Here is a 19,218-nt window from a genome sequence, read left to right on the forward strand (position 1 = left end):
TGACCAACCTTAACATGCTGTGATGTCACCCACAGAGAAAACCAAAATTAGAACAAAATACTTTCCAAAATATTTTCCCCCTTTTTGACTTCAGCACCATAGGAATGAGAGAAGTGCAATATAAAGTCCCCTAGCTTCGCAGTACATTTGCCACGAACACGTGGCAATGAAAAGCTTGTGAGAGAATGCTTAATCATAATAGTTGAACAGGATTTTGATTTTGTAACGCAAGGATCCAGAGCCTAAGACTGCAATCCTATGCACCTTTACTTAGGAGTAAGTCCTGTTGAACTCTTGATTTTATTCAAAGTAAATGTGCATAGAATTATGCTGTAAGGTAAAACAAGCTTGTAGTTCTTTTTATTTAAAAGCAATTGCAAGTAATTGATATTCTAAGAACTGAAAGGTTCGAGACCTGTTTTAATTAAATACTATAGAAATATATATTTTATTCACTTGAAAAACTTTTTTCTGATCTGATGAATAGCTGGGTTAACAATCTAGCTCATGGTGCGATGGTTGAGGTTCCTGTCTGGATCCGAAATGATTTTCTGTAAACTGATTTGTACAGCCCTGGGAGCTGCTATAATAGTGTTTGCCAGCAGGGCAGTTATCAGTTTTGCTGGTTAATGCGTCTTAACACTGCCACTGTCTTTGAAGGAATATTTTTTCCCCTGCAGGAAATACAGAAATAAAGGAATTTGAAGAAGGAATATCTGTAGCGTATAATAAGGAATTAAAAATATTCTTTACATTCTTTATATTCTTAGTGACTAAATAAAAATTGCAAGCAAATTAATGCGAGTTTTAATATACCATTTTCATTATTGTACATAAGATTCTTGTAACTTTTTTAAAAGCACATTATTACAATGTTTGGTGCTTTTTTGTTTTATTATTCACAAGACCATTATTTTTATTTGCTGTATTGCAGAAACTCTACTTACTGTATGAAAGTATCCATTTCGCTGACAGTGGGTGAAAATGACACTGGCCTCTGCTACAATTCAAAGATGAAATACTTTGAAAAAGCTGAACTTAGCAAAAGCAAGGAAATCTCATGCCCTGACATACAGGATTTCTTAATACCATATAGAGAGCCTGAAATCCTGTGGTATAAGGTAAGAAATATGAAAAGCTTTGGCTGCTTCCAACAAAATATTAAATGTTCTGATGCAATGTTCTGATGCAGTAATCTGAAGAATTTACTTGAACAGTAAATACAGCTTGGTGTGATTTAGAAAACTAATAAGGACACAGAGAAAGAGAGCGGCTGCAGAATACTTGCTGGGAAAGTAAAATGCCCATTTCTGTATTCAGCAATGACTGAATTTGAAATTCTCTCTCATATTTCTGTTCTGGTTGTTTTATTTGCCTCTCCACATACATCCTCGAGGCTATATATGCATATATCAATATGTAAAGTAGTAATAAATATAGCTAACTCTCTAGTTCTGAAATGTGAGATTTTTAAATCTAGCTCATTGAGTAAAGGTGTGTTTTATCCAACAAACATCAGACATAGCTAAGCTGCCATTGCAGAATTATCTAAGGATAGTGGGCTCAAAAAAGAAGACCTGATCTGGGCTTGGTTGGCCTCAACATATACAGTAGCCTAGATAGGCATAGTGAATATTGTACTCCAGTAGTTCACATGTATGCAACCCAAGCCCTTTTGATTGATCCCAGGCAATTAGGTCAGGGTTAGATTCAAAATGGGTTCACTTTTTGCCCAGTTTATGCCAACCCTCCTGCCACTCTGTTTTGTAGACTTACACACTCTTAGTTATGTCATTCTTTGCATCTGCTTACTCTTACGCATTTAAGAAGTGGTAGGAGGGACAGCATGAGCACTGCTGTAAAAACGTGTGGCAGCATTAGAGCTTAGTTTTCCTTGCTTCCCAGTGCCTTAAACCTGAGTCCTATGCTGAACATGGTAAATAAATATGGTACATCATGCTAGTGTTGGCAGTCCTGGGTCAACTGCAGAATATGTAAAACTTGAGAATCATAGAATCATAGAATTGTAGAGTAGGAAGGGAAGCAAAGGATCATCTAGCCCAACCCTCTGCAATGCAGGAATCTCAACAACAGCATCCAGGATAGATGACCATCCAACCTCTGCTTAAAAACCTCCAAGGAAGCAGAGTCCACAACCTCCTGAGGGAGAATGTTCCACCGTCGAACAGCTTTTACCATCAGAACATTATTCCTGATGTTTAGTTGGAAACTCCTTCCCTGTAGAGAGTGAAGAGTGAACTCCTTCACTCTTTAAAGAGTGAAGTTTATTTAATATTCATGTATAAGAGTTCCAAAACAAATGCTGGTCCTTACTTCAGTGTGAATAGTTGTGTAATTTCATAAATGGAATTACATTAGTGACACCTTATATTTGGCTTTTCCTGATATAATTAAGGCATTAATCATTCTACTTATGAATGACAATTAGGTGAAGATAATTAGGCTGGCAGGCACTTGTAACAGGGCCATCTTGGCAGTGGTCCTGCAATAATGGAATTCATTTCCTTTTATGGTCAGGCATGCCCCTTCCTTATGGCATTTAAGTGGGCCTTGAAGACCTACCTTTTCACTGATGTGTAATATAAGCTGGATCATAAACTGGGGATGCTGTGCCAACATCTCCTGAATTTGCATTTCTTGTGTTTGATTGTATATTTTGCGCTGGCTTCTAGGCTAGTGTATTATTAGTGAATACGTTGAATGGTTTTATATTACATTTTACATATATTGCATGCTCAAAAAGTGGATTAGAACAAATAAATGAGAGAATTTTTAAAGTAGAGACTATTCCACCAGATTTTTCTGCTCTTCCCCAACATTAGCTATATTTTCCCTTTGTTGCTTTTAATAATTGTGTACTTAACAGCTGCCTATCTAGCAGTAACTCATCAGGTGAAGCCTTCCCTGGAATAGAGAAGCAGTCATGAGAAAATCTTTACCATTTGTATTTCTGCATGTCACACAGCCCAGGAGCCCTGTTGGAAAAAAAGATGTCAATGCTAACTGCTGTCTGCTTGACTGTAAAGCATATTCCTTTCGCTCTTATTACAGAAGTCCCAATTGTAATGTTAATGTACAAGGAACTTTCTAACCTTTTCAGGGATGTAAAATCTCTGACTGGTATCCAAACTGTTGTCATGGTGATGAGTTCTTTGAGCTTTTTCTATCTAATGGAAAATAAGTTAGCATTATGGTGGCTCAGCATGTTTGAAAAATCATAAAGTACCTCAAGATGTTTCCTAAGGCACTTTCAGATATTACATAATCAGCCCAAATTAGCAGCACTTCACCAAAGAGAAAGCTGATATAAGCCTGATATAAGTTCTGTGTTGCTTAAAAAAACACTTTTGTTTCTTAAAACAAGTGACCCATAGATTGTAAAATCCCTGGATGAATGAATGAATGAATGAATGGGTGGGTGGGTGGATTATTGTATAATCCATGGTTATCAGATTACTTGGTCCTGCATCAAATCAGCATGATATTGATCTAAAACTAGTCTTCTCCCATTAATATAATCCAAATGAGGCTACGTGATACCTTTGTGGATAATACAGATTGACACAAAAAAGTTCTGCCCACATTTTAAAGCAAGCTGATTTACTTCATCTGTCCCAGATTTATGTCAGGCAGATTACGTACTTTTCTGAATTCTTCAACACAGTTTCACAAAATAGATACAAGTTTATGGGGAAAATAAATACAAATGTGAATTTTAGGGGGAAATGGATTAGAACACAATAAAAATTTTGAACACAATAAATATTTTGGAGAAATAGCAGATGCTGGGGCAGCACAGTATAGGCCAGCATTGTTTGCCTGGGTTCCCAATGTGAAGGTTTAGTTTATGGGGTGTAATTTATTGTTGTTGTTTGACTATCATGGTCATATCAACCACAATAGTACAATGTTAAAGAACAACATCAAGCAAAATATACCGGTATCTTTATGTTAAAATATGCCCAAAATAATAGTATACAGAAGTTTTAAAATGTTAAAATACAAAAGGCTAAAGGAACTAATACATTTTAAAAAATCAAATTAAATCCTTGCAGTTCACCATATTAACCTCAATTAAATTTCTCTTCAGCTTTTTGGCTACTTCAAATCTCACAACTCTGTCACATATTTGTCATAATTAGATAGCAAACATGTGATTTTTGCTTAATTATCACCATCGGGTATCTTACTTGACAAATAAAGAATAAATGTCACCCTCAGTTCAGAATACAAAGAGAAGTATAATAAATAATTATGAAGATCTCCCACTGCTTGAGCACCTCATACCCATGTGGAGGTTGCTGGGAGGGAGAGGCACTGAGGAGACTGGAGCACTGCAGGTGCAACAGCAGGAATGTTGGATTGCTCTGAGTTCCTCTTCTCCCTCTTGGTTACCAGCACCGACCGCCATTTTGGGAAGCCAGGTAACATCACTCCACCCTATTACACTTCACCGGCTGCTACTGTTTTGGGCATTCAACTTAAGTCCAACTTTTTCATGTTTTAAAAATAAATCACAAAAACTGAAATGGAAAGGACTGTCCATCTACAGAGGTGAAGCCTTGCTCCTTAACAGTCCACATTGCAATTTTCTCCAGTACCTTTGACCCATTAGCCATCTCAGCTTGGTATTGGGCAAATACAAAGCATGCACAATAAGCCCCTCTTGGCCGAATTAGGTGCATAGTTTTATGCGAAAAACTGAAATAATGCGCTTTCAAAAGCTCTGAACGTGATACAAAATAGTTTCTAGTTTACAGAACTAATGAAGTTTTTTTGGTTTTGCGCCACCTTTTTAAAAGCTTGCTAGTTTGGAAATGAATCAGTCTTTCAGATTTAAGTACAAGGACTGTAGTCACTGAGGCACTGTAATTATCTTTGCACAGGAATGCCAAGTCACAACCTGGAGGCCAAGTATTGTATTCAAGAAGGACGTTCTTGTTATCCAAGAGGTCAGAGAAGATGACATTGGAAATTACACGTGCGAATTAAAATATGGAATGTTTTTTGTCAGAAGAACTACAGAATTAACAGTTACAGGTAATCAGAGATTCTCAGTACACATTTTTGACAATGAGGAAAGGTCTTATTTTGGATCTCTTGCTAGTTTTCCATTTTTGCTGATATGGTTGCTTTTTTCCAGTTGTTAGGTTTCTTAGTGTGGTTTTGCAGCATTCTAAAAGTCTGAAATGGGCTTGAATCTGTTTACAAGAGTTGCAGGTTGATCACTCACTTTAAAGTGAGGTAAAGGGAGTTCTAGAAGGTCTTTCTGAGTTTGTGCCCTGAAATTAATGCCGTTGCGGTATGAAAGCTGTTGTAGAAATATAATCGGAAACATTGCAGAATGGAGAAGCGTATCTCTGGTGACTAAAAACAATATTCTAAGTAAAGGTATTAACCAACGTGTGCATAATCACAAACATAACAACTCACATTCAGGAATATAGTTGGGGTGGAAGAAATAATTCAGGTGCATTTTATACTGGCCATATTTCTATTAAGTATGAGTATTCAAATGTTGGTGTTGCATACAGCTTGATGGAATAATTTTCTGTATATTAAATACTTGATTTCTTGGATTTCCATCAAGAAAACCCATTGTGGGACTATGGAGGAGGATTTTAAAACTTTCTGTTAAGTTTTTCATCCTATGAAGATCTGCTGTTTGTTCTGACATACGTATATCATAGGAGTATTTTCATCTTTAAAAATGTTCTAATACTATTTAAACCTTTCCTTCTTCAGCTCTCTCTTTCAAGATAGTAGTCAATTAAAATAGTAATTACAATCTTATTTCTAGAATTATTTTATTATTTGAGAAGATTGCTGTTTATTAATTTTGGTACTGAACAATTAACAAAATAAGGAGCTTATGGCAGGAAATGGCGAAGTACTGCAAATTTGCTATCTGACAAAGACTGGAACAATGGAGACACAAAAGGAGGGAGTAGGCAAGTAAAATAAAATAAATATGCATAAACTCCTTTCTCTGAACCTTTCTGTTCTCTGTTATTTTGGATTGTTCTGCGCAAAATGAGAGGAAGGGCTGTGGCAAATTGTTCTGGCACTGCTTCAAACCCTGTGCTGACTATGCTGCTGCAGTTTCACCAATTTCACTTTTCCTTCGGTGTCCTAAATCTTGTTTGCTCAGGTGTTTGTACAACAGTAACATCCAATGAGATAAACTACTGATATAGCGGTGAAGTGATCTGTGTGTTGTTGTTTTTAAAAAATGTGGAAAATGAGGTCTCCCAATATATTCAATCTTTCTTTCTTTTTAAAGGAATTAATAGTTATGATTTATTCCTGGTCGAGATGTATGTGAAAAGTTTATTGTGGTGTTATATCATATCAAATTTATGATTATGTTTAAATCATTTATGTAACTTAAGAAATATAGATCCATGCTTTTTTTTTATCATCACAACTTAAGCCTGGGGAGAATGTGTTTTGTCAAGGGCCTGCATGAGTTGGAATTTGATTCTCTGCTTATTCAGTCTATTTGGCCCAGTTCTGTTGTTATTCACTCCTATCTTGAATAGCCGAGCAGCCCCACTCATGACCCTGGGCGTGCCTGGTATGGCATATGTGTGCATGGCATGGTTGTCTGAAGCAAAGGAGCCTTTGCACATATATAGGAAGCTGTATACAGGAAGTCTTTGTGCATGCAACAAGATGTGCAAAGGCCCCCTTGCTACAGACAGCTGTGGTGTATGGGCAGACGTTGAAGGAGAAGCATACAGCCTTAGGGTCTTGGTCCTTGCTCCTGTCCTGTTTATCATGGAGATGAAGAACACCCAGTGATGGTGGTTTTTGTTGTTCTGAATCTCAGATTGTATGCATTGAACTATATCTTCAAGTAGATATTCATTATATACCGTATTTTTCCCTGTATAAGACTAGGCTTTTTTCCTAAAAAATAATGTCAAAAATTAGGGGGCATTTTATACACTGGGTCATCTCCCCCATTTTCTTAAATCTGAGTGCCCCAAAATAGGGGGTGTCTTATACATGGAGGCGTCTTATAGATGATAAAATACGGTATGTTGATTTGGGTGGTAGATGCAAGTATGATCACTCCTCCCTTCCCTCCAAAATACAAATACACACATTTTCAGAAAGATCAAAGAACTGGTCTTTTAGACATAGTCATAACGCCTTTGCAAGCAGTCACCTGCAACATCAGAGTACAGGTATATCTGACTCCTTTGAAGTCTTTATTGCCGAATCTGGAAGAGAAACATTCATTGGCCTCTATCAATTTGTGCTGGTTAGCATTTGTGAATACTGAAATGCTACTTGTTCAACAAGCTACTTCACTTTGGTACTTAAGCCTACTACTGTTGTTGGATTTCTAAATGTATGTACAATTTAGGTACCCTTTAGATGTTCTCCAGCTGCATGGATTCTATATATTCACAAACAGCTCCTGCAGGGACTAATTACATAGTTCTTTTCTCATAGAATTGGAAGTGCCGATTCCATGAGAAAAACTGAGGGAATGGGACCTTGCCTGTGTGCCTGAGTTATTTAAACATTCTTGCAGTCCTTTCCCAAGCAGCTGGGAGAAGATATAAAAGTCGCTTTAGATAAACTTTAAGCATTTGTTTTTCTATTAACATTTTTTAAACTATCAATTATTTATTTTTAATTTCACCCTTTATCCAAGGAATTCTGGGTGGCATACATGAGTGATCTCCCACCCATCTTATCCTTGTGAGGTTTGCTAGACTACCAGATAGTGACTACCTCAAGGTCACCCCTTCAGGTTCTCGCCAAGTAGAGATATGAACCACTGATTCTCTAACCATTGTAGCAGCCTCAACCTGCAACAATAACCTCTACAGCAATCGGAATTCTTCATATTTAGAGCTGGCATGCTTCTGAATGTCAGAAGCTGTGGGAAATGGTTTCCACATTCCATTCTTCTGAGGTTTCTAGAGGAGGATTACTGTCAGAAAATAGGCTACTTGGCTGGAAGGATCTGGTGCGTGATTCAGCATGGCCATCTTATATTTCTATGAAGGAGTGCAACAATAAATCAAGTGCACATCTGGTAGTCTTTAGGAGAGAAATGTTTCATATAATTACAGGGCATGCAGCCTGAGTAAAATGATCAAGGAAGTCCTAGTTGTATTAAATTCATTTTCATGCATCTCTATGACAGCCAGATTAAAAGGAGAAGAAGGGATTGCTATAAATGTCCTTTTATATTAATGGGTCAGCAATGATCCTTCAGCATTTACATTTATTTTCAATTTATCTAGCTGAAATGTTGAATTTTGTGCACCTTCACTTTCTTCTAAGACACCTTTAGATAGAATGGTTTTGACATAATGTTCTTAGGTATATAGCTAAATTCAGTATTATGTATGGAACACTAACATATCTTTGCTGAAGGGAAATTATACCCCCTCCCCCTGATGATAATACGTTGCTACTTGTCTGCAGCAATATACTATCAAGGCATCTTTAATGTAAATATATTGAAAGCGTAATAAAATTCAGATTGCCTTGAAATCTTCTTGGCTGATAATAAATTACACTATTAGGGCAGAGGAATATTGCTTTCTCACTAAAGAAACAGTAGTCATAACTGTAAATGGGAAAGATAAAGTGTGATGACTTGTAACAATATGACTCCAGCTAGATACAGTTGTATTTAACTTGTAAGAGCTTTAAAAGATCACTTTCCATTTATTACATATTATGTTGCCTAAATGTGCTGCATTAAATGTCACAGAAGTTTACACACTTTTGTAAAGGAAACAGAAAAGCTGTAGATCAAGAATTAATTTTCCCCTTTTTCTATGGCAAGAGCATTTTCTGAACTGCTATTAAATGATGTGACTTAATTGAGAGATATTTCAGTGGCCATTATAATTAAAGGTTGTTGGCAGCTAATAAATGTTAGCATGTTAAGCATCACAAGTATCACAGAACTACACAGAGGCTATTAAACACAACATTCACCCACAGTTTCAAAGTCTGACAGATAAACGACAAGATGAATCAGAGTTGTGTGTTTGTGACTGACCTGAAATTTGTTACCTGGAATGCATGCAGTAGCCTCAGTCACCTTGGAGTGTTAAGGTAAGTGCAGCCCTGCAGCCATCAAAATTCTAAAACACCAAGAGAATCACCAGGGCACTGCCATTTAAATTTGCCATTTGAAATGCAAATATTTTCAATCCCAGTCTAGTTTAAATCTGTCCAGTTTTGGTCATGGCTTTACCCTACACTTTGCTTCATAATCAGAGTGGTGACAGTGAGAGTGAAATCAATGCCTCTTTGGAGCTTGTTATAGAACTCTATACTCTTCTACCAAAGTCTAGCTTCTAAATGGGTATACAGGAAACCTCGTATAACATTCATATCTGTATCTTTTACCTTAAAATAAGAAATCAAAACTTACGTTTTTGTCCCTTGCACCTTTCATAATCTAGCCATTTAGCATTGCCCTTTATATTCTGCTTCCTAGCCTTTAAATCTTCCTATTTGTGTCTAGATTCCTGGATTAGCAAGATGGGGAACAGCTAAATTTCCCCCTTCCACCCCCATGAGCGGCGGCAGCACAGTGAATGCTTCCAAAGCTTCCTTTTGATCAAGACATTCTGTGCTCTAGATATTCCAATGGGCTTTTAATAGTTACAAAAATAGATTTGTACCATCTTTATCTGCCTGGGACCTGGGAAACATGGTGCAATAGAAGTGGTAATAAAAGTCTCCCTGACAATGTATCAAACAAATATGTGATATGATAGTTAGGCAAAACAGAAAAGTCCAGTAATAGAATCATAGAATTGTAGAGTTGGAAGGAGACCCACGGAACATCTAGTCCAACCCCCTGCCACGCAGGAATCTCAATTAAAGCATACAGCCATCCATCCTCTAAATTGATTTTCTGCTAAATAAACTCTATCTTTCATAATGTGAGTATCTTATTCACCCCTAGTAGTATCGACAGTATGAAGTCAATATAAGCTAATAATTTTAATAAGTACATTCAAGCTGCTAACATACTTTCAACACATATAGATATCCTTCCCCTTTGATTAACCAAGGAAACTGATTGTGCAAATTTTGCACATTATCCTTTATATTAACAATGTTTGTATTGAAAAAACATGCAAAAAAAGTGATCTTGATAGAACTGTGTGCACAATTAAATGGATTCCTTTTGTTCAGTGCTTTACTAATAGCATATGTGTGCATTGACAAAATGCTACCCAAAGACCAGTCTGGTGTTATGGAATACAAAGTTGCCATTTTGGGTAGTGTTTAACCAATCTGCCTATCAGTAAATGACGAACAAAACTAATTTTAATGCAGTTATGTTTATGATTACATCAAGATTGCATCTTCCATACTCCAGGTGTTTTGTCAGTACTTTATCAATGTGCACATAAGTCTCTGGGAGAGGGAAGAAAGCTGCAGAACTCTGTGCAGAATTGATTTTACTAATTCTCCTGGTTTAATTGCCATTCAGGAAGAATGGAATGCAGCACAGAGTGACCAAGAGGATCAGAAAAGGAATGGATAAGGAGAAATCTTTTTATCATGATTCATTGTTTCAGAGAAGAGACCAGATCTATATGGGCTTGAAATGGGTGTAAGATATCATTGTAGTTGGAAGAAGTGTCTATTTTGGATATCATGGAAGCATTACATGTAATTTTGTTTGTTTGTTTCCAGTGTATAACTCAAAGCTGAGGCAAGCTGTGTATGTACAGTCTGAATCTACAAAATGTGAAGGTGGGTGGGTGAATGGAGGAATTCTAATTAATCGGTTCCAGTTCTCAAACAAGAGCAGGTGCTTCAGAACTCCAAACGGCAGGAAGAAATTTGGATGAGGATATTTTAGAAGCATCCTATGTAGAAAGAAAAATATATCTTGTGCTAATAATCCTCTGGTTGAATAAGATTCCACAAAAATTAAATAAATTCAGTCTTAAGGTACCCACGATGCTTATTAACTAACCTTCATAAATGCAGTTAAGTGACATTTGATGTTAATGTTTCCTATTATAGTGGCAGAATTAGGAGATTTAATTTTTATATTACGTTCCCCTAGAGTATGGTAAACTCAACAGCAATGTCCTTACAGTATCATTTATTATTTACCTCCTTTCCCTTGAAACTTCGGATAATTGGTGTACACAGAGTGCAGAATACTCCTAAGGGAGTAATATGAGATGGTGTTCTAATAAACAAGGTATCTGGGATGCTCATACCCAAAGCTGATATTTTACTTGTAAGCATGGTTGCTCAGTTCATACTTCTTCTTTCCTATCTTGCAAATGTCAATAAATATGCAAATATAGGGATTACACAAACACTTGTAAAATTTAGGAGATAAAATTATCCAATGTGAAAACATGATTAAATGAATTACTTAGGTTTTTAATGACACTTTGTCACAACACACACACACAGACACAATATGCTTAACGCAAAAAACCGTAGTAAGACGATAATAGTGGTTTCTCTGAACTGATGAATATTAATACAATGATTTTGAAAAAGAAGAAGAAAGTTATAATGCAAAGTTAGAGTAACAAACCATCACTGAAGACATGGAGCTTTTTCACTAGATTATAACCAGAATATCTCTGTGTTAAGTAATCATGTGTGAGGGAGAGCTTTATGGATGAACGTGTTAGATCCACTTCCAATCCTCATTGTTGTTCTTGTTACTCTACACAAACTAGACGATGACCATCTGAAGTAGGTAATAGACGACTGCACATATTTTAGAAACTTCATTTTCTTAAAGTGCTGAAGGCTTCCCATTTCAGAAGATTGTATTCCAACTCATTAAATGTGATCAGAACAGTGATGGAGGGAAACTATTATGCTCATCCTTCTGCCCCTATACCACAACACACAAATTTACTTAACCCAGAACCAAGAACATCTGAAGAGGATTTATTTATACGTTCCTCTTTTTAATAAATATTGGAGTTAATTGTGAATAAAGTAGTATTTTATTAAGTTAGTCTGAATGCTAAAATTGACCTGTGAAATCAATTGGCACAAAACATGATGATAGTCGTAAGATATTTTTTTTAAAAATATTGTGAAAGTTCTGTCTGCTGACATTGGCTTCGGCTCTCTGAAAGCTGAGAAAGATTATGAGATTCTCTCTCTCTCTCTCTCTCTCTCTCTGTGTGTGTGTGTGTGTGTGTGTGTGTGGTTCCTGCTTTCTCTCTCTCGTGTTATGCTTGTGAACTTATCTTGACTGACCTTAGGGATACTTGAGGAATTTCATCTTTGTGAATTCCACCATAAACTTATCCACAGGTCCCAGACTAACATGCACAAGAGCACTTAGTTATCCACTTGCTTTTGCACTGCCTGAATATGCCACCATATTTCTCAGCTTTTTAAAAAGTGCCAAAATACAATATAACATACATTTAAAGAAAAATACATTGAGAAATTCTTAGTTTGAAAGAAAATGCATTTAAATCTAGTTATTTAAATATGTATTTATATGCAATTTTAAATTTTATTTATATGCCGTTTTTATTTTATTTTGATAGATTAATGCAGAAACAGGGTGGAACGCCTGGTCTGTAGATAGAACATAGTGTAAACTTCACTGCCCTTTGCTCTGATATGGCTTGGTAGTTTTTATTTTCTGAAACAGTAGAATACTGTGAACTTTTAAATTATATCTACAGTGCTAATAAAGGAGGAATATAAAGCATATCCTGTACATTCCTTCATTTAGTAGCATTTAAAATCATAATAAACAAAAATCATTGATTTACTCTCTGCAAACTTTATGTTTTAATCCCCTTTCTTTAATTCTAATTCCCCAAAACATTGGGAAATTTCCCCCACAGGCTTTCTTATTAAAGAGAGAAGATATCTAAAATGTATTATAATATTTAAAATAATATCTTTTATGTGTTTCTCCCAGTATTCACTTTTACTTCTCCTGGGTATAGGATAGCAAAACAATATCACATATTAGTTTGCTCTTCTGTTGGGAGGTTGATAATACATGGTAATTGTTTGAATACAGAGAAGAGATTGGAACCAGCAGTGACATTTTTCATTCCTTTTGTATAGTTTTTCTCTATTTGGTGCATTTAATTCATATGAAGAACTGGATTAATTTTAAAATGAGAGATATGAATTCATGAAAATAAGACTGAGGACTGATAGAAATCGATGGATTTCCTTCATATTCTGCCTTTTTTATATGAGTGAAAATGGAAATCTGAAATATAAAAATGTCTATCAATTTTCTTTTTGTCAGCACCTTCCTCCCTTCTTCCTTCCCTGATACTGCTCACTGCTTACCTTTTTTAAGTATGGAATTTCTAAATTGGTTCTGGAGGAAAATGAATACAAAAAAACACACACAAAACCTGTTTTAAGACACGGAAACAGTGATATTTTTTTCTTTTTAAAGTAAGCTCCTGCATAGCAATACAAAGATTGTAGTGCAAGTTTTGCAATGTTTTGCATTTACAGTTATCAGGCTTTTGACTATATCAGTCAACCAGTAAATGTAATTCAATCCTATGCTGCCAATAGAACATTCAGCTTGGACCAGGAAGTCTGGCTGTGCACAGAACACAGTCCTGCAGAGACTGTACACCACAAGGCCTCCCACTGTACACGGGTCATATTGAGCGTTTTCAGGTACATAATATTCATATACGCATCTTTATGTCACAACACCAGTACAGAAGTTAAGCTCTTGTGTTTGAAATTTCACCTCAGTCAGGCAGTTTGTTGAAGACATATGTGACAAAATTCCAAAATAATAAACAAATAATAATTTCTAGCCCAATACTGGTACTGCAAAAGCCCTACACAGTACACACTGAATTTGGTTAAAATCTTCCAGCTCATGCTTCAGTTATCATGACTGCATTACACATGCATATACAGGAAACAACAATTGGACTTCTGCAAAGTGCTCTATGTGGGGCTACCTTTGAGGGTGACTCGGAAACTGCAATTAATCCAGAATGCAGCAGCTAGACTGGTGACTGGGAGTGGCCACCGAGACCATATAACATCGGTCCTGAAAGATCTTCATTGGCTCCCAGTACGTTTCTGAGTACAATTCAAAGTGTTGGTGCTTACCTTTAAGGCCCTAAACGGCCTCCGTCCTGTATACTTGAAGGATACCACACCATCCAACCTCATCATCCAGCCCAGATAATGAGGTCCAGTGCCCGAGGGGCTTCTGGCAGTTCCCTTGCTGCGAGAAGCCAAGTTACAGGCAGAGGGCCTTCTCGGTAGTGGCGCTTGCCCTGCGGAATGCCCTCCCAGCAGATGTCCAGGCAATAAACAACTATTTTACTTTTAAAAGACAACTGAAGGCGGCCCTGTTTAGGGAAGTTTTAAATGTCTGGTGCTGTATTGTTTTTAATATTCGGTTGGAAGCCGCCCAGAGTGGCTGAGGAAACCCAGCCAGATGGGCAGGGTATAAATTGATGATGATGATGATGATGATGATGATGAATTGTATGTACATTCAGTATGTGTGTGACTGTGCACATGCAGATTGCCACAACCCAGAAGTGGCCAGAATTGGGGGTGGGATGGGGTGGGCATCGGTGTGCTCCACTGACGCACACAGAGATCAGGAATGTAACCGCTATGCAAAATGGTAATTACGTATACACTATATCAGGGATTTCTCTAAAAGGAAATAAAAGATAGAAATACCAAACCTATTTATCCTCTCTGGCATAATCTGCCAATCAAGAAGAAACAAATAATTTACATTTAAGATTTCATATGCATAGAATTATACAGGGTGAGTCCTTTAAAAGAGGCCCCGTGGATACAGAGTACACATGTTCCACAGGGCCTCTTTTAAAAGACTCACCCTGTACAACACCCTTCACAGAATTCTCATATGCTCAAGCTCTCAGAATTGTTACAGATTTGTGACATGTGAAGATGGCCTGAAATACTAAGGATGATGGCAGTAATTGGTGGCAGCCATGGCAGTGTAGCATAAAGGTTTCTTTTCATGGATCTTTGTTTTCCTTTTACATATAGTTATGGATTATTCAGTGGAGATAGAAAAATAACATGTTTGTTGAATTCTAAACATCCTGTGTATGCTTTTAGCTCAGACACGAGATATTATACAGCTACTAGAGGATCATAATAATACCTTGGCCTTGCTAACATGAGCAGAAAAAATGAAATTGTTCATTCTGTGTAAACAAGAGGGAAAGAAAGATTATTGTTTGCTTTAATGTGCTTGCTAAATTGGATTTTTCTAAAAAAACAACAACCCAAAAGCAGTGTAAATTAAGGCTGGGCCACCCCCACTCCCACAATTACACCCCTCCCCCCAATTATATGCTACTTGCTTGGGGAGGGGGTAGAAACTTTATCTGAAATTATGAAAGGAGTCACTGCTTACTTTATTGAGTCTCACTGAGATGTACAGTATAGCTGATGGGCATATGTAAAGAGAGCCTTATGCCACTTGCTAATTTCTATTTATAGAAATAAGAATCTACATTCCAAAAATTATATTAAACTGGATGTTAAATAACTAATGACCACCAGGGACATTTCATGGGGGGAAAGATGGCTGCCCGCATATGCAGACTGTAGGAATAGACTCACTGATCTACTTGTGTGTGAGGCACAAGTACAAGATTATGTTTGTTTGTTCATCTCTAACAACAACTATGCATGAAAATGGATAACAGCCAAATATGTTCTTGTAGTGAAGCAAAATAGGGACACAGGTGGCGCCTAGGACCTGCCGATCGCATGGTCGGCAGTTCAAATCCCCGCGGCGGGGTGCGCTCCCATCGTTCGGTCCCAGCGCCTGCCAACCTAGCAGTTCGAAAGCACCACCGGGTGCAAGTAGATAAATAGGGACCGCTTACCAGCGGGAAGGTAAACGGCGTTCCGTGTGCTGCGCTGGCTCGCCAGATGCAGCTTGTCACGCTGGCCACGTGACCCAGAAGTGTCTGCGGACAGCGCTGGCTCCCGGCCTATAGAGTGAGATGAGTGCACAACCCTAGAGTCTGTCAAGACTGGCCCGTACGGGCAGGGGTAACTTAGTGAAGCAAAATAAGTTGTATCGCTTTAAGTCATATACAGTGGTACCTCAGGTTAAGTACTTAATTCGTTCCGGAGGTCTGTTCTTAACCTGAAACTGTTCTTAACCTGAAGCACCACTTTAGCTAATGGGGCCTCCCGCTGCCGCCACGCCGCCATCACACAATTTCTGTTCTCATCCTGAAGCAAAGTTCTTAACCCGAGGTAATATTTCAGGGTTAGCGGAGTCTGTAACCTGAAGCGTATGTAACCTGAAATGTATGCAACCCGAGGTACCACTGTATAGCTTATCATTAACTTATAATTGATAGGGAAGGGAAGGATTCCAAAAATGTAATCTTCTCTATCATATTATTTAAGAAAAAAAATGCTAAAACAATAAAAATAATACTCTACTCCATTTGCAGTGCAGTACAAGAAAAATATAAGATTGTCAATTATTATTGATTATAATGTTTTATTGTCATTGCATAAAAATATTGGAGAGTAATACCTTATTTTCTTTTATTAGTGGAATGTATGGCAGAGACTGGGTAGTACTACAACTATGGGGAGCAGTAATAGGTGGATAATTATGGGAATTTTTCATTATTATACAATTACAATGCAATGTGTACAGGATTATACATACTTCTCATAAATGGTATTTGCTCAAATCTCCATTTTGTTTTTAACCTTTAGTTTCATAGATTGTTGTACATCCTGCAGGCTAGCCAGCTCCGAAACAGAATCAGAGAAAACTCTTTGATTAATAGGAAAAATAGCTTTTCAACATTATGTCATCAGTTCAAAACTGATCCTGGTTGATAGTGACCAAACGATACTAATCTCAAATGGCAGTTTGCTCTTTAAAAATCCACTTTGCTGCTCTTTTCTAATTCCAGGATGACAAATGTACAGACTGTTTAAAAAAGAGAGAGAGAGAGAGAGAGAGCACTGTTACAGTTAGCACTACCTGGTGACCTGGTTGGTAATCTCCATAGGGAAAATGAATGTGGAATAGGTAACAGAAGGCAAGCTACCAGTTTGGCGCTTACAAATGATCCTTGAAATACATCAGTAGAAATATCCAAGGAACTTTGCTTTATTGCTATCTGTACACTATAGATAAATAAATCTATCACTTCTTTATAAAAAATATACTGAATACAGTCGTACCTTGGAAGTTGAATGGAATCCGTTCTGGAAGTCCATTCGACTTCCAAAATGTTCAGAAACCAAAGCATGGCTTCTGATTGGCTGCAGGAAGCTCCTAGAGCCAATCGGAAGCCAAATAAGTCCCGTTGGACGTTTGGCTTCCAAAAGAACGTTCGAAAACCTGAACACTCACTTCTGGGTTTTGATCATTCGGGAGCCGATTTGTTCGGGAGCCAAGGCATTTAAGATCCAACGTATGACTGTACTGTTCTTTGTGAAAACTTGTCTTACTTCACACCTGTTGATGAGTGGAAGGATGGAGGAGTCAGGTGGGGAAATGATGCTTGTTAAACGGTGGCCCTGTTAAGTCACTGACATACAAATGATGAAGGCAACAACATTTATGTTAGTTCCAAGAGTCATACCTTGAATCACTTTACTGAGATGATAGAAAGATTCATACAATTGTATTCCATTGTGCAAGATTGCATATTCTTTCTTGTATGTATTTAAACATCCAGCGGATGGCCTGATGAGGATGCTTATGATGCTTGATGATCAGACACTAATTTTCTTATACATAGGTGTGAAAAAGTAAGTAATTTCTGCATAGTTGGGGAAAGCAGTTAAATATGTTTTTGGAGTAGCAAGTGATTGTGTCTTCTTTACTATTTCCTTTGAATTTAAATAATACTGTAATAAGCTGAAAAAAATGAGATGTGCTGTAACAATAACTTAGCCAGTTCTTAAGGTGCAGCTCTATAACAGTTATTATTAGTTTAAATCAACAATCGTATGAAGTACCCTTGATAGGTTGTGTCTGCCAACTCTTGAGCTTAATTTACTTCAATAAAGACTCCACATCTTGCTTAAACTGAAAGCCAGATATTATCAGGCTTGTTGCCTGACATAAACTATGCTCCTTGCTGTGGAGGCTCTATCAATATGATTAAGGACTTCTTTATGTAACTCATTTTGGACATGTTTTCAAATTGAGCTGATGTAAAAAATGTCAACCCTCTTTGAATCTGAATGTCGCTTCCTTCTTACCTTCATTAGAAACCATCTCTTTCAGACTAAGATATGTATTTAAAAACAAATGAATTTTAAAAAGATATTCCCAAAATGAAAGAAGCAAGAAGCCTTTAAATCAATTAAATCATACATGAGAGAAGGCAATTCACCGTCTGCTTCAGAACCTCCAAGGAAGGAGAGTCCACCACCTCTTGTGGGAGTCTGTTCCACTGTCACACAGCTGCTACGGCCACAAAGTTCTTCCTGTTGTTTAGTCGGAATTTCATCTTTCCATTCTCTTTCCGGGTCAGTGGAAGTGTAAAGCAAAGAACCATGATTGATCTGCGTTTGCTGTTAACCAAGAGTTGAACCTGGTTTTCAAACCCTAGTTTCTAATTGGAAACAGGGTAATTCTTGCTGGGGAGAGGCAACACATTCTCACATGCCATTCCAGATCCTTAATGGGAACCAGCAGGCTCTCTGTTTCTGCTTGAGGTGCAACAGAGGAATCCTTAGGGTTAGTAACCTAAGGACTAGTTAGTAACCTAAGGGTTAATTCTGTTGACAATCAGCCAATGCAGACAGCAGCGGAGCTAGCCGCTCCAACACCCAGGGTGATGCACATGCTGTGCACCCGGAAGCAGGAGCAATTGTACCCATGATCGCACCAGGGGCGCAATCTGGCGTGTCCACGATCATGCCAGGGTGCCATCCGGCGTGGTGCCTGGGGGGATTTTGTCACTCCCCCTCAGGGATGACACCCGGGGCAGATCTCCCCCGCTGCCCCCCTTTCCTACACCCCTGAATGCAGAGGATGGGGGTGGGAGAGGTATTGACTGCCAGCCAGTCAGAAGTTATCTTTCCTGAGATAACTCAAGTTCTGATTAGCTGTGCAGTTTTGAGTTTTCCTCTGAAGGTTTAGTTGTTGAATATCCCTGCTATGAGCAAAGCATGATCTAACTAAAAGACAGAACCCCTCTGGTT

At 37.7% G+C, this 19,218-nt stretch overlaps 1 protein-coding gene across 6 annotated transcripts in view; it reads left to right on the forward strand.

The window, feature by feature from the left end:
* Positions 1-19,218, forward strand: part of IL1RAPL1 (interleukin 1 receptor accessory protein like 1) — a 642,787-nt gene that overhangs the window by 367,361 nt on the left and 256,208 nt on the right. For all 6 annotated transcript variants that reach the window (XM_083734324.1, XM_083734319.1, XM_083734321.1 and 3 more), the window contains 2 exons: positions 935-1,121; positions 4,908-5,061. In XM_083734324.1, the coding sequence (XP_083590450.1) occupies positions 935-1,121; positions 4,908-5,061 (341 nt within the window). The remainder of the gene's footprint in view (positions 1-934; positions 1,122-4,907; positions 5,062-19,218) is intronic.

Source organism: Podarcis gaigeae (genome assembly GCF_964106915.1).
Source record: "Podarcis gaigeae genome assembly, chromosome: 4".
Lineage (NCBI taxonomy): Eukaryota > Metazoa > Chordata > Lepidosauria > Squamata > Lacertidae > Podarcis > Podarcis gaigeae.